Here is a 24232-nt window from a genome sequence, read left to right on the forward strand (position 1 = left end):
TTTCATTCTTTCAAACAGGGTGATATAGAGAGTAATAAAGAGATATTTACAAAATCCTGTTTCATAGCAGAGATAGACTAGAGGCCTAAAAGGGTCATCAGTCAAGGACTTAAATTAAATACAGGGAATAATGTATGTAACATATAAGGTAACAGTTAACATAAGAGTTAATTTCATATTAAGAGAAAGAATTAAAATTAATTTTATAAAAACTAATCAGGAATACTAGAAAACAACAAAGAAATCCTATTTGCCATCATAGTCAATTACTTTAAAAAATCAAGGTATTCAATGAAGGGATTTAAAAGTATATTATATATTTATAAAATGGCTCTTAAGGACCCCAGTGCATTCACTACTTTGAATTATATTATTGTGTAGCCACTTATTTGACATATGAAACAAAAATACATTAAAATTTTTAAAAAAAATATTTGAATGATTGATTTGAGTTTTTTCTAGCATAGTCCATTATCAAGAGTTAATAGAATTTAAGGGAAGGGTATTACAAAGACATATACCAAGCAGTCCTGAACTTATCTCAACAATATAATTTCAGCTGTTATTCTAGACATGAGTTATCTCAGGTCAAATTTATTTCTTCTGTTTTAAACTGTAATATGTAGGGATTTTAGGGTTTCCAGGAATACTGACTTCACCAATATAAACATTCTACTTACTTTTTGTTAAGAATAATTACAAAATTGTATACTTGCTCAGAAATAGTGGATAATTTTTACTACCTTGTATGTGAGCAGCTACAAGGCATACCACTATGATTCTATTGTATGGAAAGATGAGAAATAAGCATAGTGAGATCACATAATAATCCTACAAGATAACCTTTAAAACAATCACCAGCTAAGAAAATAGACTCATTCCCTTCCCTTCTTTGAACAAGTGAAAGCCTATGGATATAGAACATTGTTTATATTATCACAGTAAAGTGATGGAGTTTTTTTTTTCTGAATTATTCTTCTTTCTTTTTGATTTTGTGATGCAAAAGATGGTTTATTGGGAAAGGGAGTATATTCAGAAATAAAGGTGATATACAAGCAAGAGACTTCATTAATTTTTAAAGCCCCCAAACCAGAAATAATATATTAAAAACACATATTTCTGCAGAAAAATTTATTTCTAGACTCTCCATCATACTATACCTATATATAATCAATATTTTAAAATTATACAGTACTTGCAGTAGTTTAAAATACTCAGTAAAAGAGCTTCTATGATACAGAAAAGCACCTCAGAATTTTAACCTACCTTTGGTGGCCACCCGTACACAGTCAATTTTGGTTTCCTGTATCAAATAAAGAGGAAAAAGGGATCACTATTCAGAAGCTCACCAAAACAACAACAACAACAACAAAAAAAAAAAAACAAAACCCTCTATAGCTCAAGTCTAAAGCTATTGATTAGGTAAGCCCTTCTTGTTTTTGGAGAAGTTTTGATTACTTCATGACATACACTGAGCTATATTTCTAGGCTGAAAATGCATTATACTAGACATTCAACAACAACAAAAATGACCTTACCTAACTCTGACCCTCAAAATGAAATAAGAATAACAAACATAAAAGTGTAGTTATCTTTCTGAAGCTTTACTGACCTCTAACAATTCTTACTATCTTCCTGTGCAAACAAAGCTGAAGAGAGAATACAGCTCAGTTCAAAGAACTATATTTAACTTTTTTTTAAAAAAATCACAGTTCTGTAGTCTCGGTGCATTGCCAAAGTGAAGCTATTATGGTGGGTTGAAACAATTTCCAAGCTGTTGAGAGAAACAGTCAAATCTTATCCATTTGCTTGGGATTTTTTGGGGGGCGGGGGAAGGGAATGGGGAGATTTGTGGAAGAAATAACTGAATAAAATGGGCCCAGCAAAAGCCCTATGAAAGTTCTTATTTCAATTCCAAATACATTCTATTGATACTATTTTAACTTAAAAAAAAATTCTAATTTAATCATATCAAAAAGAAACTTAGCTTGTTTTAGAAGCAAAGAGTTAGGATCAAATAAGCTAAATAGACAGATGCAGGATCAAAATGAAAATGAGCTCTGTGTGTGTTGTAGCTGTAACTCAGCTGTAGGCTAAGCAAGATTCATTCATATATTCCTTCCATATGCATTTAACCAATTCCTACTATGTACTAGGTGGTGGTGTATCATCTGAGGGTAAAGAAACAATCTATTAAGCAATCTCCATCCTCTCTGAACTATGCTTGAGATGGTTATTGGAAGGGATTCCCACCTCTTCCATGAAACATGTAAACAAATGAGTCTGTACATGAAAATGTAAAGAGAAAGGAAGATAGTAGAGTGGAAGGGTCAGGAATGGCAGGAGTCTTTAAAAACAATAAGAATTCTAATAAATAGAGGTAAGGAAGAAGTAAATTCTAAGGTGTTAAGGAGTGAGACTGGCAGGGTACAACTTGTATGAAATATGGGGGTAGGAGATAGAAAGCTGATTTAGGAAAAGAGGGAAAAAAGTGAATTTGTATGGAATGTGGAGCTTGTGTGGGACAGTAAGGCAAGACAAGTGAAAACAAAGTTTCTTGAGTAAGGGAATTTATTCTTTAGGGAAATTATTTTGACAACTGACTGAAAAACATATTAGAGACATGAGAATATGGAAGATGAGATGCCTATTAGGAGCCATACATAACAAGTCAACTTTTGGAAACACATGTTCAAATGGAAATGATTTTTCAATAATTTGATGTCACAGAACTTTAATGTAATTTTTCTGGATTATATAAAAAAAAACTTTGAGGTCAGAAATTATTCCTGATCATGCCATTTTCTTCCCTTCACAAAGAAGAGCAGTCAAAAAACAGTGAATCAGTCATTAGATGTTTATTAAATAGTTACTATATCCCATGTACAGTATTAAGAGAGAAAAAGAATCAAAAAACAAGCCTGGGCCACAAGAAGCTCTTCTTCTAATGGATAAGGCAACATACAAATAATTACATACATACAAGATACAGATAGATAGATAGATAGATACAGATATAGATCTAGATTAATAAAGAAGGAAATCTCAGGGAGAAGGTACTACTAACAAGAACTAAGAGGGAAAGGACTGAGAAAGACTTCTTACAGGAAAGGAATGCAGCTTAGACAGTACAGTGGTGGATAGAGCACTGGCTTAGAATGAGGAAGCCTTATCTTTCAAATCTTAATCTGGCCTGAGACACTAGGTGTTTGATACTGGGCAAGTCACTTAAATCTGTTTGCCTCAGTTTCCTGACCTGTCAAGTGAACTGGAAAAGGAAATGGTTAACAAGTCCAGCATCTTTGCCAAGAAACCCCAAATGGTTCATGGAGTAAAATACAACCTAAAATCCCCCAAAACTAAAAGAACTTGAGTTTAGTCTCAAATATCGACTCATACTAGCTATCTGATCAACATCTATTGAATGAAAGTAAAGCATCATAATAATGACATGCCTTTCTCAAAGTTTAGTCTATACTTCTTTGTTCATATTTAGTTCAAAGCCATGGAAACTACTGTTTTTTTTTTTTTTAACAATCTTGTCTGTCTTACCATCTAATTAATCTGAACATAGTAAATATGATAGAAATGGCACAGAGCTGACTATTATCTCTTTAAGCTCCAGGACAAATAAAAACGTTCTCTTTGGCATTCAAACACCTTTATAACCTGGTCTCCCCTTAGCTTTCCAGTTTTCTTACATGTTACCTTCTAACATGTACTCTTCAATACAGGGACACTGCTTCATGGCTGTTCTATGAACAAGATGCTCAGTCCCTCAGCTATGTTTGTTTTGTTTTTGACTGTCTCCCATCCTGGAACATCACCTGTTTCCTGGCATCCTTTAAATCCCAACTAAAAATCACATCTCTACAAGAAGACTTCCAAAACCATACTTAATTCTAGTACCTTCCCTTCTGTTAATTATTTCCATAGACATCTATATCTATTTCTATACTTGTATATCCATACAAAAATATAAACATGCTATATAACACATAGCAATATATCATACATGTGACACACATACAAGCCCTATATATACCCATAGTTGTACTATATATACATACATACAAAGTGTATGCATATGTATATAGTTTAATCTGTATATATTTGTTTACATTTGTGTCTCCTCATTAGTTTCTAAGGTCTTTGGGGAAAGGAATGTCCTTTTGACTCTTTTTTGTATGCCCAGTGCTTAGACCAGTGTCTGGGACATGGTAGGAACTTAATAAATATTGATTAGCTAAATGTAACACTTACCCCATTAGCTCTGCTAGCAGCTTGAAAATAAATTCTGTAGCTTTTGTGGGGGAGAAGAGGAGTGTTCCAGTAGCCATTGTATGTTCTATTGTCACCAATTGTAAAGGGCTGAGCAGCCTGAAGGCTGTTTGCTGGAAACTCTGCAGCAAAATAATATGGAGAGTTGAGGACTGAAGCATTCTGAAAGTGAATTGGCACAGGGTAGCATTTCAGTATTTCCGTCGTCTTTTTAGTTCTACGAGGACTTTCTTCTTCAACCACTATTTGGTAAACACTAAGAAAGGAGAAAAGAAAAATCAAAGTCAATAAGTTTTCATATTCTAGATCTACTACAGAGATTTTTTTTAATGATATCTGAATGTGGCTACTACAACTTCGTTCCTCATTGCACAGTATGCTGGGACATGAAAGTCACAGAAAATACTAGATAAAGCCAATTGAGTAACGAAGTCTGTGAAGTTATTGGGGAGGAAAATGATATCCATGCATTTCTATATTGTCTTAGATTTACAGAATGTTTTCCTCAAAACAATCTTTGAGATAAATAGTTGAAGGTTTATTATCCTGATCATGCCTAGAGAGTCAAGTTATGGGGCCCTATCATAATATCAGGACCAAAATAGCAAATAATTCCAAAGATCATTGGCAATTTAAATGATGAGCACAAGTAGGCTGCAGCATTATCCCCCATGATGACAGCTAGCCTGAGGAATTTGAAAGACTTTATCAAGGAACTTAGTTATTTAAAAAGAAAATAGACTGGTTATATTACAAGACAGTGATGATGACAGTATTCATATGGTGCCTTGAGGTTTGCAAAGTACTTTACAAATATTTTTTCATTTAATCCTACAACAACCTTAGAAGAAATGTGCTATTATGATGCACATTTATAGATAAGAAAAGTGAGCCTTACAGTGATTTGCCCAGGATTACATAGCTAATAAGTATCTGAGGCCAGATCTGAATGTTCCTCTCCCTGACTCCAGGTCCATCTCTCTCTCTGCTTTAACTTCAATCATCATTTTTAAAATAATAGGGATAATGTGCCATCCAACTTTCTCTAAAAGACCTTATGAAGGTGACCATCCCATCACGTAGATGTTCCATGGAGGACCTATGGAAACACTATGTGTAAGAACTGCTCAGGATAAGAGACCAAGGACGAATTGCCATTTATATCACATGTCATAATCAGTACCAATGAAGAAAATATCTGTATCAATGATATGCATCAAACTAAATGTCAAAGAAAAATATAAATGAAGAAACATGTTCAAGGGCTCACTGAGACAAGAAGGTTTATTCATGAATATCTAGATAATAATTATAGTATCAGAGCCTAGATTCAAATTTAGGCCTTTTGGATCTTTTCCTTTCTTTCTGCCACTGAGTGAATGACCATTGATTGTTCCCAAACAAAAACATGTTCTTTTGTTAAAGAAAATGGAACTTTTGTTAAGCATCATCTTTCTTTCAAATGATTAAAAACTTGTTAGCAATTCCGAACCGATTAAATAAATGCTGTTTTCTATATACTTGAATATGAATTTACAGACTCTTTCATCAGAATGTGTTTTCTTAATTTAAATGAGTTTATAGAACAATATGTTAATTTTAAAATAATACAAAATGTATATTCCCTAAAGACATATACACTGAAACATGGGGTGTTTTGACAAATCACAAGCCATAATAGTCATGTACTAGATCTGACTGTAAAAATGTTAGTGAGGGTAAAGAGGCTGACTGTATTGAATAATGCATGAGCATCATAGGGGTCATATACCAAACATAAGAAAAATGCTCTTTCAATTTAAGGTGCTACATAAATGAGTTGATGTTGCTACTCCTGCAATTTCTTCTTGTTTTGCTGTTGTTAGATTATACCAGGGCTGATTATTATCCCAGCAAGAAAGCTCTCTCTAAGAAGGCAGATCAGCATGTGCAATTTAAAGAGTCTTAAGGAATCATATGGGACTCAGAGAAGTTAAAAAACTTCCTTTAGACATGCAACAGATGTGTTAGGGACAGGATCTAAATCCATGTAATTTTGACTTTGTGAGGAAATCTTTTATACATTTATATTAAGCTAATTAATTATTAATGGTGAATTAACCCTGGTAATTCTTTTTTTGTTGTTTTTTGTTGTTGTTGTTGTTGTTGTTTTTTGTTTTGTTTTGTTTCTTTGTTTCAAAGTTCACCAGTTCTTTATTAGATTATAGACTGTATTTTCCTTTGTGAATCTTTTGTACTTGTTTTGGATCATTGCGTTGCTAAGAAGAGCTGAGTTATTCATAGTTGATCATCACACAATGGTGCTGAAAATGTGTATGATGTTTTTCTAGTTCAGCTCATTTCATTTTGCAATAGTTCATATAAGTCTTCTTCAGGTTTTTCTTGAAATTTTCCTGCTCATCATTTCTTATTGTTTTTTTATTATTATTTTATTAATTTTATAATTATACATTTTTGACAGTATATATGCATTAGTAATTTTTTTTTATAACATTATCCCTTGTATTCATTTTTCCAGATTTTCCCCTCCCTCCCTCTACTCCCTCCCCTAGATGACAGGCAATCTCATACATTTTGCATGTGTTACAGTATAACCTAGATACAATATATGTGTGTAAATCCAATTTTCTTGTTTCACGTTAAGTATTGGATTCCTGATAATTCATTTTAAACTTAAATGCAAAATAAGAAAAGAACAACCAAAAAGAGCAACAAAAGATCATTTTTATGTGCACAGCAGAATATGAAAGAATTAAAAGCAACAACTAATGTACATTTCAACAAAACCTATGTAATAAATCCTTTACACTGTTTTCAAAGCTACTCAGCTTTTTTGTTCTTCCTTTGAAATTTTCTTTGGTTCTCTGCTGAATATTTTTTTCCCTGCTTTCCTATTTCTCTCCCTCCAGAAAAGACTACAATAAACTATATCTATATAGAGATATACAAATAAAAATATATACTGTAATCTTAAATATGTTGTATGAGTGTGTGTGTATACGTATACATACACTTATATACGTATATGTATACACTTATATACGTATACGTATACACTTATATACGTATACATATACATACACTTATATAAATATATGCATACATTTACACACACACACACTCATACAACATATGTAAGATTACAATATATATATTTTTATTTGTCAATTCTTTCTTTGGAGACGGATAGCATCTTTCTTCATAGGTCCCAGTCTTTCCATGTTTTTCTTTTTTTTTAATTATAGTTTTTATATACAAAATATATGCATGGGTAATTTTTCAGCACTGATCCTTGCAAAACTTCTGTTTCAATTTTTTCCCTCCTTCCCTCCACCCCCTCCCCTAGATGACAGATAGTCTCATTCATGCTAAATATGTTAAAGTATATGTTAAATGCAATTTATATATACATATTTATACAGTTATCTTTTTGCACAAGAAACATCAGATTTAGAAAGAAGGTAAAAATAACCTGAAAAGAAAAAACAAAAATGTAAGCAAACAATAACAGAAAGAGTGGAAATGTTATGTTGTGGTCCATACTCATTTCCCAGTGTTCTTTCTCTGGGTGTATCTGCTTCTGTTCATTACAGATCAATTGGAACTGATTTGGACTCTCTTATAAATTTGGATGACGTATAACTAGGCCACCTTCATTTGATTTTTTTTTTTCATTAGTTCCCTCGAAATTCTTGACCTTTTGTTCTTCTAGATGATTTTTTTTTCTAGGTCAGTAAAATAGTTTCTTGGGAGTCTGACTGGGATAGCACTAAATAAATAGATTAGTTTAGGTAGTATTATATTAGCTCGACCTATCCAGGAGCATTATTTGTGTGGAAAGTGTTTTGTAGTTTTGCTCATATAGTTCCTGACTTTCCTTTGATAGATTCCCAAATATTTTACACTATTGACAGTTATTTTAAATGGAATTTCTCTTTGTATCTCTTGCTGTTGGATTTTGTTAGTGATATATAAAAATGCTAATAATTTATGTGGATTTATTTTGTATCCTGCAACTTTGCTAAAATTGTGGATTATTTCTAATAGCTTTTTAGTAGAATCTCTGTGGTTCTCTAAGTATACCATCATATCATCTGCAAAGAGTGATAGTTTGGTTTCCTCATTGCCTACCCTAATTCCTGTAATCTCTTTTTCATCTCTTATTGTCAAAGCTAGCATTTCTAATACAATATTGAATAGTAATGGTGATAATGGGCAACCTTGTTTTACTACTGATCTTATTGGGAATGCTTCCAGTTTATCCCCATTACATGCTTACTGATGATTTTAAATAAATGTCACTGACTATTTTAAAGAAAAGTCCTTTGATTCCTATACTCTATGGTATTTTTAATAGGAATGGGTATTGGATTTTATAAAAATAATATAGTTCCCAAGATTTCTTTTTATCTTTTTATGTTTCTCTTCAGTCCTATATTTGGAGATCAAACTTTTTGTTTAGTTCTGTTTTTTTCATCAGAAATAGATGGAATTCACCTATTTCACTGAAAGTCCAATATTGGTGGGTGCTAACAGTCAAGCACTAATTCTGAGGCTGAATTTTGTTAAAATTGATTGAGGGTAAAGGAGAGCTTAGGAAGACTCTGTGTCTTCTCCACCATCTTACCTCCCCCTTCCCATGTTTTTCTAAATCAACCAGTTCATCAATTCTTAGATCATAGTAGTATTTCATCACAATCATATACTGCAGCTTGTTCAGCCATTCCCCACTTGAAGAGCATCTGTCATTTTAGCCAATCTGATAGGACTAAGATGATAATTTAAAGTTGTTTCAATTTGCATTTTTAATCAGTAATGATTTAGAACATTTTCTCATGTAATTATATACAGTCCTAATTTCTTTATTGAAAAACTTTCTGTTCATATTCCTTGACCATTCATCAACTGGGGGATGATTCGTATTTTTACAAATTTGACAAATTTCTCCATGTTTGAGAAATGAGAGCCCTATTTGAGTGGTTATCTACTAAAATTCCACCCCTTCAAATATTCTACTTTCCTTCTAATCTTGGCTATATTGATTTTTTTTATACAAAAATTTAAAAATTAGAATAATCAAAAAAAAATCCATATTACAACTCAACAATGCTCTCTCCCTTCCTCTCCCCCCTCTCTCTTTCTCTTCCTCCCTTCCCCCCTCTTGTTTCTTCACATATTTTTCTCCTATGCATGCAACTGATAGATAATATGTTCCATGTTCTTCTACTTTGGGTATATAACTATCAAAACTAGTCCATTCTTCTGAAGGCAGCACAGAGAATAGGGTCATATGCCTACAGTCAAGAATACCTCCGATCATCTTTAGTATCTTTAGATACTTCCTAACTATGTAACCCAAGATAAGTCACTTAACTACTGCTTCATTTTCCTTATATGTTAAATAGGGAAATTAATTGCTCTTAACTTTTAGGATTATTGTGAGGATAAGATGAGAATATCTGTAAAATGCTTTGCAAACTTGAAAGTCTTATTCAAAAACTACCTACTAACTCTAGGTAGGTAATATAACAGGTATGATGAATAATGGACTTAGAGTCAGAAAGACCTTACCTTTCTGGATTGTCATTAGGATCAAATGAGATAAGATATTTAGAAATTTATAAACTTTAAAATATCATATAAATGCTAGTTATCTATTTTCATTAATGGACAAAATAAGCATGAAGTTCATATAATCATAAATTTAGAGCTTCAGGAGAATTTATAGGGCATGTAATTTAACCCTTCAATTATACATATGAGGAGGGGCAGCTAGGTGGCACAGTGGATAGAGCACCAGCCCTGAATTCAGGAGGACCTGAGTTCAAATCTGGTCTCAGACACTTAACACTTCCTAGCTGTGTGACCCTGGGCAAGTCACTTAACCCCAGCCTTAAAAAAAAAAAAAATTATACATATGAGGATAATGAAACCCACAAAGTGATTGCCTAGAGTCACACAGATAATAAGTGGAAAATGCTATCTCACACTGTGTTACACTTGGACTTGACTCCAGAAGTAGGTATCAAAATTCAGGAGCTGGGAACTGAGCTATCTCTAGAGAGGTGTTTACAAGAAACATTAATTCAGAAGGCAATTAACCATTGGAATTCTATTTTCCCACCAAATCTACTTTCTAGGAAATTTTCTATATTGTGGGAAGATTTATGTGCTAATTGATAAAGATAACTGAAAATTGTGGACATATATTAAAGAAAATATGAAGAATTTATCTTCACTTCAATTTATCTTATGTTAAGATAAATTCTTAACATTTTAATCACTGGCTGGAGCACTTCTGTCTTTTTTGCTTAAGAAAGGTGGAAGGTGTGGTATTCTCTCAAAGAACTGGTATCTCTCACTAGTACTGTAATACTGGGAAGGATCCATAGAACCTAAATAGATTTATGAACCAGGAAGGATGGAGATGGTTATTACTTTATAAAAATTAGGAATAAGTGGAAAGTGGCCTTCAGCATTAGATCTGAACACTAAATATCAGACTATGCCTTGGGGGATGTTCAATACCTCAGCAAAATTTCAGGACTTAATTAACAGTTCTTCCTTTCCTTATTGGCATTTTGATATTTTTATGTCATGAAGAGAACCATGTATCCTAAGAAAGGTCAACTTTCACAATTAACTTTGTTGTATTCACCAGGGATTATACTGTAAGACAGACAACTAGCTCAGGTAGCATCTATGGAGTTCATTTTAGGATCATACAAACTAAAAATCCATCCATAACACACGGAGAGTTATTGTAATGGTTGGCAATCCTTTCTATCCTAAGATGAAAGCTTTATAATTTTTTTGAAATATAAAGTTCCACTAACAATTTAACCCTGAGAATTCATGACTGATGAAGCACTGGATCTGACTAATACAAAACTGCTCATATTTCAATGACAACTAAAGCAAGAAATTATCTTTCAGAGCTTGAATAAGTCTTTTAAGACAGTTGCACTGTTACAGAATTTTCATACTAAAATCTTATTCCCTCTAGAAATTAATTCATCATAGATAGCCATACTTCAAGGGACCTGAAAGTTTTATTATTTTTGTTGTTGTTTTTGAGTGGTTTCAGTCACATCTGACTCCTTCGGGATTTTTCTGGCAAAGCTATTGGAATGGTTTATCATAATCTTCTCAAGACCCTTTTACAGAAGAGGAACTAAGGCAAACAGGATTACAGTTAGAGAATAAGTGTCTGAGATTTGAATTTAGGAAGATATGTTTTCCCCATTTTCAGTCCAGTATTCTATCCACTGTGTTCCCTAGCTGAACTGTTAATGAATACTGTTAATGACAATTAACACACTTGAAAAAAAAATTAGAGAGATAGATGGATATAGAATTATTAGTAACTAAGGTGGCCCTAGAAAAAATGGAAGATTTATTTGGAAGGGCATATCAAAGTCTCACTAGCTATACATTTTGTATAATATAAGAAGCGTGTGTATAATTTATCATCTAGGCATCATGCCCACTGAGTGCTTGCTCTCCTGTGCTTTTTGCTACAGCAATTCTTGACCTATCAAAAATATACTGAAGTATGCTTTGTCCTAGAGTATCGAGCTTAGAGGCAATTGTTGCAAATAGTAAAAACAAAAATATGTATAGGGGAAGATTCTGAAAAGATCGCTGGAATAGGTCAGAAAATTCCAAATTTCCCCCAGGAATAAAATAAAATTGTGTCTCAGGGAGAACACAAATTAGTGAAAAACAAATAAGACTTGGGGCACAACAAAGGGTCCTCCTGAGATAATCTGAGAAGTCCAAAGACAGACTCCAGGATGAGTGTTTTGCTGATGTGGAAAAAAAAGTAGGTAGCAATCATTGATCTCAAAGTCAAACAAATTCAATCAAGAGAGAATCTTGCTTTATATGTTAGCCATATTAATATTGTTTTAGATGCATGTCTACATATTTGTAAATGGGTATGTATGTGTGTATACACATATATGTGTACACACATACACACACACACACACACACACACACACACACACACACATATATATATATATATATATATATATATATATATATACTTTTTTTTTATTTGCTGAAGCAATTGGGGTTAAGTGACTTGCCCAGGATCACACTGCCAGTAAATGTTAAGTGTCTGAGAGCAGATTTGAACTCAGATCCTCCTGACTTCAGGGCTGGTGTCTATCCACTGTGCCATCTAGCTGCCCTAAAAATACACTTAACTGTAGCCTGCTTGGGGAAAATGGGGGAATGAAAGGGGGAAAAAAGGTAAAAAGTACACAGCAAAGGAAAAAACTATAAGGAAGCAAAAAAAAGATGAAGAGTCATGAATATAATTTCTTTCATTATTATATATGTTTTCTTGAAATGAAAGTTATTGTTGTATATCTTGAATCCTCCTTGATATTCTTTCTGCTGGGCACATGACGATGTTTTGTTTTTAAATTATCCTTTTCTGTGTTTCTTTTTTTATTTTAATTTTTCTTATTTTGCATATAATTTTAAACAAATAAATATTTTTAAAAACATAGATATGTATGGTTGAGTTTTGTGCAATCATACTAAGAGATTAGAAGTCCAGCTAGATTGTGTCCACACAATATTAAGAACAATCATTGAAAATACATTATAATGCCCTAATGTCAGGAAATTTAAGGGGAAATTTGGATGAAATTATTAATCTGCCAATACAACTGGTAGCCGTATTTAACATGGAACCTTTAGTGTTATATGGAAGGCTATGATAAATATTTACATATCCAGAAACCCCACTGAAAATCACAGGGTTTGAACTTTGTGGAGTTAAAAATATGGGCAGACTTTGCCCCCGTAGTGTTACTACCAGGCTTATATCCCAAAGAGATTTTAAAGAAGGGAAAGGGACCTGTATGTGCAACAATGTTTGTGGCAGCCCTCTTTGTAGTGGCCAGAAACAGGAAACTGAGTGGATGTCCATCAATTGGAGAATGGCTGATTAAATTGTGGTATATGAATATTATGGAATATTATTGTTCTGTAAGAAATGACCAGCAGGATGATTTCAGAAAGGCCTGGAGAGACTTACATTAACTGATGCTGAGTGAAATGAGCAGGACCAAAGGATCATTATACACTTCAACAACAATACTATATGAAGATCAATTTTGATGGACAAGGCCCTCTTCAACAATGAGATGAACCAAATCAGTTCCAATGGAGCAATAATGAACTGAATCAGCTACACCCAGTGAAAGAACTCTGGGAGATGACTATGAACCACTACATAGAATTTCCAATCCCTCTAATTTTGTCCACCTGCATTTTTTATTTCCTTCACAGGCTAATTTACACTATTTCAAAGTCCAATTCTTTTTGTACAGCAAAACAAATGTTTGGACATGTATACATATATTGTATTTAACTTATACTCTAACATATTTAACATGTATTGGTCAACCTGCCATCTGGAGGGGTGGGGGGAAGGAGGGGAAAAGTTGGACAAAAGGTTTTGCAATTATCAATGCTGAAAAATTACCAATGCATATATCTGGTAAATAAAAAGCTATAATAAAAAATATATGGGCAGAGTTGCTGCCATCCAATGTTTCAAGCGTCAGCTGGATTCACAGGACCAGTACATAGAAAAGAGATGCTCAGAAAGCCAAAATTCATACTACAAAAACTTAATATCAGTGTCTTAACAGAGTTGATGAAATAATTAGACTGAAGAGAGCTGCTTACAAATGTGAAGATTTAGAAACATAAAGGGACCTTGGGGGTCCCTGCGTTTTGCTGGTAACCTTGTACTGAGAGAAGAAGGAAATGATGAGAAGGTTGCCTGGAAGATTAAAAAGAAGAATCTAACAGTATTATAATATAGGACTTAGAGCTATAAAACTCAGTAGATAGAATATTAGGTCCCCTGAATCAGGAAGATTTTAGTTCAAATATGGCCTCAGATATTCACTAGTTACGAAATCTTATGCTATTTCCTTAAATATTCTGTGGCCTTAGATTTTTCAACTATAAAATGGGGGTTATAATAGTACCCATCTTCCAGAGTCGTTATAATGACCAAATGAGAAAATATTTGCAGTGGCTGGTCCATAGAGGTACTAGGTTAATGTTAGCTATGATGAGGATTGTGATGATGATAGGAGCCCTTCAATCATCTAATTATCCCTGGGGTTTGTCTTTGAAGGTAGTCATCCAAGTATTTTTTTATTGTCTGCAATCATTTATTTATTTATTTTTTTTTGTTTACAATTATTTTAATGGAATTTCAATGATGGAATCATTGGTAATATGTAGAAATGCTAATGATTTATGTAAGTTTATCTTGTAACCTGAAACTTCATTATTTCAATTAGTTTTTAGTTGATTTCCTAGAATTTTATATCATCTGCAAAAAGGGATTGTTTTGTTCCCTAAGTGCCTACTTTCATTCCTTCAAATTCTCTTTCTTATTATTACTACAGCTAACATATCTAGTACAATATTGTTTTACCCCTGATCTTACTGGGAAGAGTTCTATCTAATTTCCATTAGAGATAATGCTTCCTGATCGTTTTAGACAGACACTACTTATCATTTTGAGAAAAGCTCCATTTATTCCTATCCTTTCTAATGTTTTTTATTATTATTTATTATTTTATTGTTTTCTTTTTTCTGTTTATATGTGTGCATTAATTTTCTAATACACATTTCTTTATGAATAATATTGGGAGAGAAAAAATTCAGAACAAAAGTGAAAAATAGAAGAAAAAGAAAAAAAAAGTGAACATAATGTATGTTGATTTACATTCATTCTCCATAGTTCTCTCTCTGAATGCAGATGACATTTTCTTTCCAAAGTTTATTGGGACTGCTTTGAATCACTGAACCACTAAGAAGAACCAAGTCTTTCATAGTTGATCCTTGCACAATCTTGATGTTATCGTGTACACTGTTTTCCTGGTTCTGCTTGTTTCACTCAGCATTAGTGCATGTAAATCTTTCCAGACCTTTCTAAAATCAGCTTGTCCATCATTTTTAATAGAACAATATTATTCTATTACTTTCGTATATCATAACTTATTCAGCCATTCTCCAACTTTCAGCCAATTTCCCCACTTTCAAATTCTTTGCCACCACAAAAAAGAGCCACTACAAACATTCTTGCATATGTTGGTCCTTTTCCCTCCTTGATGATTTTCTTGGGACACAGACCCAGTAATAGCACTGCTAGATCGAAGGGTATTATAGTCCTTTGGGCATAGTTTCACTGCTTGATCTCCAGAATGGCTGGATCATTTTAGAACTCCACCAACAGTGTATTAGTGTCCCAGTTTTCTCACATCCCTTCCCACATTTATCATTACATCTTCCTGTCATCTTTAGCTTATCTGAGAGGTATAAGGTGGTACTTCAAAGCCTCTAATCAATAGTGATTTAGAGCATCTTTTCATATGACTATAGATGGCTTTAATTTCATTATCTGAAAAATCATCTGTTCATATCCTTTGAGCATTTATCAATTAGGAATGTAGTGTTTATTATAATCTTCTTCCAAGTATTTTATTTAAAATCACTAAGGAAATTTATCTATAATTTTCTTTGTTTTGATCTCCCTAGTTTAGGTATCAAAACTATATTTGCATCACAAAAAGAATTTTTTAGGACTCTTTTTATCAAACTTTTTTTTTCAAATAGTTTATATAATACTGTGATTAATCATTCCTTAAATGTTTGGTAGAATTCACTTGTAAATCCATCTTGTCTTAGAGATTTTTTCCTAGGGAGTTCATTTATGGCTTGTTTGAATTATTTTTTTTAAGATAGGGTTATTTAAATATTATATTTCCTCTTATGTTAATCAGTGCAACTATTTTGCAAAGCTAGCTTTGGTATCTACTCTATATAGTAGTTAAGGCAAATCATATCATCTTCATGGACTAATTTATTCATCTGACAAATGAGAGCACTAGATAAAATAATCTAAACTCTCTTCTAGTTCTAAATTAGATAATCCTATAGCATGTTTAATCTTAGGCAAATTCTTGAACATTCTGTCTTTAGTTTCCTCATTTATAAAATAGAATAATGGTAATTGATCTCCCCCCACTAAAAAAAAAACCCTGTTGTTTTTAATCTCTAAAATATTTTTCACATTTATCTACCTTCTTTTTAGTCACAAAGATACTTAATTTAGGCTTCTACCATCTTTAACCTGAACTAATATGTTAGCTTTCTAATCTATTCGCTTGCCTCAAGGTTCTCCCTATTCCAATCCATCCCCAACAAAGTGATCAAAGTGATTTTCCTAAAGAACAGATATAACTATAGCACTCCTCTATTCAATAAGCTCCAGTGGCTTCAAACTGCATTAAGATATTTGTTATTTCCCATTTGTATAAACACTTCTGGTATTTAAAGTCCTTCACAATTTGAAACCAAATGGTATTTCAAGCTTTATTATACATTATACTCATTACATTTTACCTCTTCCTGCACCTAGTAGCATTCTTGCTGCTACTCATACAATACATTCCGTTTCCTGTTTAATTGCATTAGCCATGCCCAATTCCGAAAATGCAGAAGTCTTCCTGATTATCATAACTACCAATGCCCTCACCAACAATATCATTCTCTAATTGTCTTTATATATATCTATACACATAAATGTTCCCTCTCTCCAACAGAATGTAAGTTCTTTGTGGGCAGAGACGGTTTCCTTTTTATTTTTGTTTTCCCAGTGATGGCCACAGTTCACAGCACAAACAAGTTGCTTTAATAAATGATTTTTGACTCACTGATTAATTTAAAGTGAGTTTCTAGTTCTAAATCCTTTGATTTTATGTCTGAGAAGAGAAGCATATATTGAATCATGGAGAGAAGTCAGTATGAGTTTGAATTTCTCAGAGATAATCCAAGTCTGAATAGTTTAGAAATAGAATTAGAAAAAAATATATAAAACAATAATAAACAAGACTGCATGTTGCTGAACCAAAGACAAAATTAAAACAAGGACAACTTGGTCTTTCTTGTTAAATGAAGAAAAAACCCACAAGCCATATTATTTCAATTAAGTGGATAATTGTGGAAACAAAAATTCCCTTATTTTCTAAGGACCAATGATTTTTAAGAATTCATGAATATTTTAGAGATAAAATTATCCTTTAAACCTATCTTTGTCCCAGCAAGCTGATATTAGTTCTACTACATACACTATTCCATGTATATTACATTTCAAATGGCTCCCATCTATTCATCTTCAGATACATTAAAGAGAGAACTAAGTTGACTGGAGCAATTTCAAACCCAAAATGTCTTTTCATCCTTGCTCCACAAGACAAATTAGATTTGCAAGCATCCAGACCTCAAATCTATTTGCTCTTTAATAATTTAAGCACTGAAAGGTCAAGCAGCTCTTTTCTGTTCCCCTTTATCAAAGTCCAAGTGCTAATGAAAAATAGCTAAATCCTATCCGCCGCCCAATTGCCACACACTGCTGTCGCCTTAATGTAAATTAACACATTATTAGCACTTAGGTCAATGGTAACCTGACAGAACTTTATGACTGATGTGTTTTTCATTTATAAAAATGAGATCATCTCACTAATTAATTTCATGAAACCTTTCCAACTGCAATTATAACCTCAAACCCTGCTTCCAAAATGCCTTTTCTTTAAAGACAATAAAACAGCAAATTTTTCAGTACAGAAAACAGAATAGGAGTGTCTTGTTTAGAGAGCTGAGCAAGTATTAAATTAAAATTTGATTATTCTTCTAATGTATTACTCAAAGTTCCTTTGTTTAAAGTTGTACTCTTCTTTTTCCATCACTGTTTGAGTATTTCAACTAATATAAAATCTTTCTACAGCACCTGCAATATTAAAATACAATCCTGAGGACGAATATGCCAGAAATAGGACATAACTACAACAGAACTTTCTTGTGGAATGAAATTTAATTTAAAGTTTAATTTATGCTAGGCTTTCCTACAACAAAACTCCTTTACAAGGAGAATTGGAAATCTGCATTTATATAGAATGGCATAAGAGATAAAGCCCAGGAAAGAACATCTGAAAATCTTTCATATGTTTTTTTTGAAAGTTAGGAGTTCCAATATGATATGAAGTGTTCAGTCCTTCATAACTCTCCTCTGAAACATAATGTTGATTTGTTTTGTTTTAATTTTTCTTATGGATACTACTTGGGATTCAGAGATCTTGGATGCAGATCATCTTAGATGCAGACCTTACCTCCCACATTTACCTCCTATATAAGTCCCTTTTTGTCCTGATTCTCAGTTTCTCTAATGTTAAATTGAGAAGACTTGAATTGACATATTGTTGAGTTCCCTTTTATGTATACAACTATGAATATGTGATATACTCATATTTATGTGAAATTCTTTCTTTATAATTCATGTCATAACATGATTCCAACTCAATTTAAAGTGTCACTGGTGAAAATTTCAAAGATTTAACAATGGTTTCAAGTGTATAGCTTCTAATTATGACTTCTACCTTGATTTGAATTTTTGGTACAACTCACTGATTCCCATGTTAAAGAAAGGGAAAAAAAGGCAAAAGTAGTATTATAATTTAAAATCTCTTTCCTGAGTTAAAATTCTAAATGAATCCCAACTACAAAAGATGGATTCATAATGAAGATGGCTTAATACTAAGTTTTTACACTTCAAGCAATAAAATCACTTCGTTTTGTCTTCTATTTTACACTATCACTCAGAGATACCACTTATCCATGTCTTTCAAGATTCTTTACTGAGATTACACTCCATTGTTCAAAATGGCCTAATAATATCACAACAAATTTAAACTCAGTGAAATTCTGTGGAATGAAAGCTTTGAATTGACACTAGCTCAAAGACAGCTGTAATGAGAAGTCTCGATTATCTCTGTCACCCTCCAGAATATTCACAGTGAACATTTTCATTTGATTCTCAGCACCCCCCAAATAGCTGACCTAATAGTCTTGTTCATAAAATGACATAATGAAACCTGATAATAACACAGACAATGAGCATTGGATAATGTATACAGCATATCATAAATAGATCCAGGGAATTAAACATTCTATTTTAGAAACTTTAATTTTTTTTCTCCTGCTCTGATCAAGACAGGATTAGCCATAAATTATTTTGGAATATTTGTTGGGCACCATAAATTTATTTTGTGTTCTCTCAACCATAACTCATTACAAGGAATTGGTCTGGCATCAATAAGTCACTACTGCTCTTTGTGTGTGTGGATGTGTGTGTGAGTGTGTGCATATGCACTTGCAGCTCAATACCCTGCTGCTCTGCTATTTAGTGATAAAATCTGGTATAATAAAATATTAATTACAGCTGAAAGGTTGGGTGAGAAATATGAACTCAATTACAGTCCCATATTGTGAACAAAGGGCAGGGTGAAAAAAATCCTTTAGTTATGGAGGTTTGGGATAATAAAAGAACAACCAGAACATTAGACTCAGGCTGGGAGCTCCCTAAAAGGCCACCTGTTATTAATCTTCACAACAGGCACAGGATTTCAAGGAAATTAGTCCTTGATGGCACATCTTTTTGGGTGATTTTTACTCTTAACAAGTTGAAAGGCTTCCTTCTCCCCTCCCCCTTACTCCACCATGATTTTTAATTTCCTCCCAGAAGTCACCACAATTTAATCATCACAATTACATAACATAAACACATGGGCATTGAAAATTATAATTAAAGGTCAGATACTATAATTACAGTATGTTCTCTAAAATAGTTCCCAGTCAATTAAAAAAATAGGAATATCACGCCCAAACCACACTGAATGTCTTTAGTTTTGTATGTTTGGGCTAGAATTATCCTTCAATAGTAACATTTCCTTTTTTTTTTTTTTTTTTTTTTTTCCTTCTAAGTAGGCTACTGATTGTCCAGGGAAGACTTCGGAGATCTGCATTAATGGAAGATAGAATCGACTGTTAGTCCCTTCACTCTAATAGAAATGAGGTACATTTCTCATTGCCTTACCATACCATTGGGTAGTCTACATGGAAAAACAAATTCTATGGTAAAAAGTCAAAGTTATGTCCTGGTACCCTATGTTTAGGGAGATCAGTGCTAGGGCAATGATTTGATCAAGCTATTGGATAGTGGGGATTCATTCTCCTATAAAAAGCTAGAAATCTAAATACATACATACTTATAGGTATGTATGTATCATATATTATTTCAAAGATTTAACAATGGTTTCAAGTCCATAACTCCTAATTATAACTTCTACCTTGGTTTGAGTTTTTGGTGCAATTCAATGATTCCCATAGTTAAGGAAAGGGGGATTAGACAAAAGAGGTAGCATTCTAATTTGTTAAAAATCTCTCTTTAGGTGGCTCAGTGGCTGGAGCATCAGTCCTGAAGTCAGGAAGACCTGAGTTCAAATCTGGCCTCAAACACTTAACACTTCCTAGCTGTGTGACCCTGGGCAAGTCAGTTAACCCCAATTGACTCAGAAAAAAAAATCTCTTTTCTGAGTTAAAAATCTAAATGAATCCCAACCATAAAAGATGTAAGTCCCAGAATTATCATCTTTAAGGCAGATTGAATTTCTGTCTCCTTAGTAGCCTTTTATTATTTTTAATCATTTTTCTCCATTTCTTTAATGTTTTTTGGTACCACTGACAAAATAATCTGCTTACGGTAAATGTATCATCAAAGTTTTTGTTGTTCTTCATACATATCTGACTCCTGGTCACCCCATGTGGGGTTTTCTTGGCAAGATATCAGAGTAATTTGCTATTTCCTTCTCTGGCCTATTTTACAAATGAGTAAATGAATGCAAACAGAGTTAAGAGACTTTTTCAGGATCACACAGCCAGTAAGTGTCTGAGGCTAGATTTGAATTCATAAAGATGAGTCTTCCAGACTTTAGGCCCAGGAATCCATTGTGCCATGTAGCTGCCTATCACTGTGTGATTCCATTGATAAAGAAGTGGTTTCCTACTGCTTCCAGGATAAAACAGAAACTCTTCAGCTTGTTATTTAAAATCCTTTACAGTCTGGCACCAGGCCTCCTTTCCAAACTTAACTTCACTTTATCACACCCTATATTCCAGTCAAATGTACTTATTTGCCTCAGCATTAGGTTTAGTAATCAGACTGTCCCCTACACCTAGAATTCACTTTTATCACCTCTGCTTCTCAGAAGCCTTAAGTTCTTTGAAGGCTCAACTAAAGTAAGATCTGAAGGAAGACTTTTCTGTTTCCCCCTATTTGTAGAATGCCAATGTTCATGTTTTATTCCCCATATAATACAGGTTCCTTGAGGCTTTGGATTGGTTTTTATGCTATCTTTCTACTCCTAGGAACATCTAAGTGGTGACCCTATACAAATCCAACCTCAGACAACCTACTAGATGTGTGACCCTGGGCAAGTCCCATAATGCTGTTTGTCTCAGTTTCTTAATCTGTAAAATGAGCTGGAGCAGGAAATGGCAAATCAGTCGAGTATTTTTGGCAAGAAAACGCCAAAGGAGTCATGATGAGTAAGACACAATTGAAAATGGCTGAATAACAAAAACTTGACACCTAGTTTCTGGTATCATGTTTCACAGCTTAATAAGTGCTTATTGATTTGAACTGAATAATTGCTCCTACAAAATTATAAGTTTCTGGAAGGAATTATATCTAACTCATTTTGTCTCTGTATATAGTGCCTTGTACAGAGTGGGCTACTGAAAAATGGTTGTTGAATGTTTGATGGATTGCATTTCCCTTTCACACTTTTACTCATATCCCTCAAGCTATCTGGTTTTCTTTTGTAAGTTTTCTTCCTGTGATGACTATATTGATCTACCTAGCCCCAAAGCTTAGGCCATGTTTCACCTTTACATTCTATCCATTCGTTTAGCTAGGTTCTCTCACAATCACAGAGGCCCTCTCTCTTCCTCACCTCCTTCCACCTGTTGCTGTGGATCCAGGAATCAAAGCAATATTTCTGTTACTTTCAGAAAGGATATTTCAACTAGCTGTTCTAGCAATAAACAAAAAACCTCATGAATCTCAATATTGCCCCAACCCAGCATTCATCCTGAATAGATTACTTTCCCCCATTAAAAATAATTTCCTAGAGGGCAAGTGTTGTTGTTGTTGTTATTATTATTATTATTATTATTATTACTTTTGTGACACTGTTGCCTAACAATTTCTAGCCCATGGTAAATATTTAGCAAATGCCTTTTTATTAACTAATAATCATTTTATCTTGATTTCATTATTTTAATGGATTCAATTTGAACCTATGGGATCTGATTTTATGCTAATCAACAAGGTAGATTGTGATTTCTAGAAGGCCACAATTGTCTTAGGAATGACTATGTCAGTTGTTGTTGCCCAATCATCTATTTATTTATTTGTTTGTTTAACTTATTTATTTATTTTAAAATGTACTGTATTATGAATCATGTTGGAAGATAAAAATCAGAGCAAAGAGGAAAAACTATGGGAGACATTAAAAAAAACCAGGGAAAAAAGTGAACACAGCATGTGTTGATTTATATTCATTCTCCTTAGTTCTTTTTCTAGATGCAGATGGCATTTTCTGTCCAAAGTCTACTTGGATTGCCTTGGATCACACTAGTGAGAAGAACCAAGTCTTTCATGGTTGATCATTGCACATTCTTGCTGTTATTGTGTACAATGTATTCCTGGTTCTCCTTGTTTCACTGAGCATCAATTTATGTAAATCCAAATCTTTCTAAAATCACTTTGTTCATCATTTTTTATAGAACAACAATATTCCATTACCATCATATACCATAACTTATCCAGCCATTCCCCAACTGATGGACATTTCTCATTTTCCAGTTACAAACATTTTTGCACATGTGGGTCCTTTTCCCTCTTGGGATATAGACCCGGTAATGGCACTACTGGGTCAAAAGTTTGATATGCCCTTTGGGCATAGTTCCAGATTGCTCTCCAGAATGGTTGGATCAACTCCACCAACAATGCATCAGTGTCCCAGTTTTGTGAGATGTGGTAATGTTCACATCCCTTCCAACATTTATTACTATCTTTTCCTGTCATTTTAGCCAGATGTGAAATGGTACCTCAGAGTTGTTCTAATTTGTATTTCCCTAATTACTCAGTCATTTTTCAATCATTCAACTATTCATGATCCTATAGAGGGGTTTATTGGCAAAGATATTGGAGAGGTATGTCATTTTCATTTCCAGCTCTTTTTACAGAGCAAACTTTTAACTGAGGAAAACAAGGTTCGGTGATCCATCCAGCTAGTATCTGAGGTAAGATCTGGACTCAAGAAACTGAAGCCCAGCACTCTATCCACTGAGTCAATCAGATGCTTCCACAGACTTTTTGATGAAAAGAAAGCAGTGAACACTGATTAGTCCAATATTAAACTACTCGTGTTACCCTGGTTTAAGGTACCATATAGCATAAAAAGGCCCAGTCAAAGAGATGTTAGGCTAAGCTAAATTCATTATCAATATACTTATTTCCTCAGGGGAAGCAAGAACATATGTGAAAAAAATAATTCTTAAAATCAAGAGAAATAGGAGAAGGGAAGAAAGTAACTAACATGATCTGATCTATATACATAATAAAACTACAAATTATTTTTTAGAAAAAAATCAAATTGAGTTTTTGTAATGTTAGATGATACAGTGCCAGGCCGAAATCAGAAAAACATGTTACTGAAATCAATCTGGCTTTAGATACTTACTAGGTGGGTGACTCTTTGCCTCACTTTCCTCATCTGTAAAATTAGGTAAAGGAAATGACAAACTGTTCCAGTATCTCTGCCAAGAGAATACCAATACTCCTGGGATTCCCAGGAGTCAAATATGACTGAAACAAATGAACCACAATCTCCATCAAAACCATCCAATGAATTTTCAGAATATTTCTCAATTATCTTAAAGCATTTCCCCCCAAGATTTTATTGAGAAAGAATGTCTTCATTTTTAATTGAATATTTAAAGA

At 33.3% G+C, this 24232-nt stretch overlaps 1 protein-coding gene across 6 annotated transcripts in view; it reads right to left on the reverse strand.

The window, feature by feature from the left end:
- Positions 1 to 24232, reverse strand: part of PTPRM (protein tyrosine phosphatase receptor type M) — a 938548-nt gene that overhangs the window by 348697 nt on the left and 565619 nt on the right. For all 6 annotated transcript variants that reach the window (XM_074275249.1, XM_074275231.1, XM_074275235.1 and 3 more), the window contains exons 12-13: positions 4264 to 4537; positions 1267 to 1303 (exon numbers count right to left, since the gene is read on the reverse strand). In XM_074275249.1, coding sequence (XP_074131350.1) covers positions 1267 to 1303; positions 4264 to 4537 — 311 coding nt within the window. The remainder of the gene's footprint in view (positions 1 to 1266; positions 1304 to 4263; positions 4538 to 24232) is intronic.

The sequence above is a fragment of the Sminthopsis crassicaudata genome, chromosome 1 (assembly GCF_048593235.1).
Source record: "Sminthopsis crassicaudata isolate SCR6 chromosome 1, ASM4859323v1, whole genome shotgun sequence".
NCBI classification, from domain to species: Eukaryota; Metazoa; Chordata; class Mammalia; order Dasyuromorphia; family Dasyuridae; genus Sminthopsis; species Sminthopsis crassicaudata.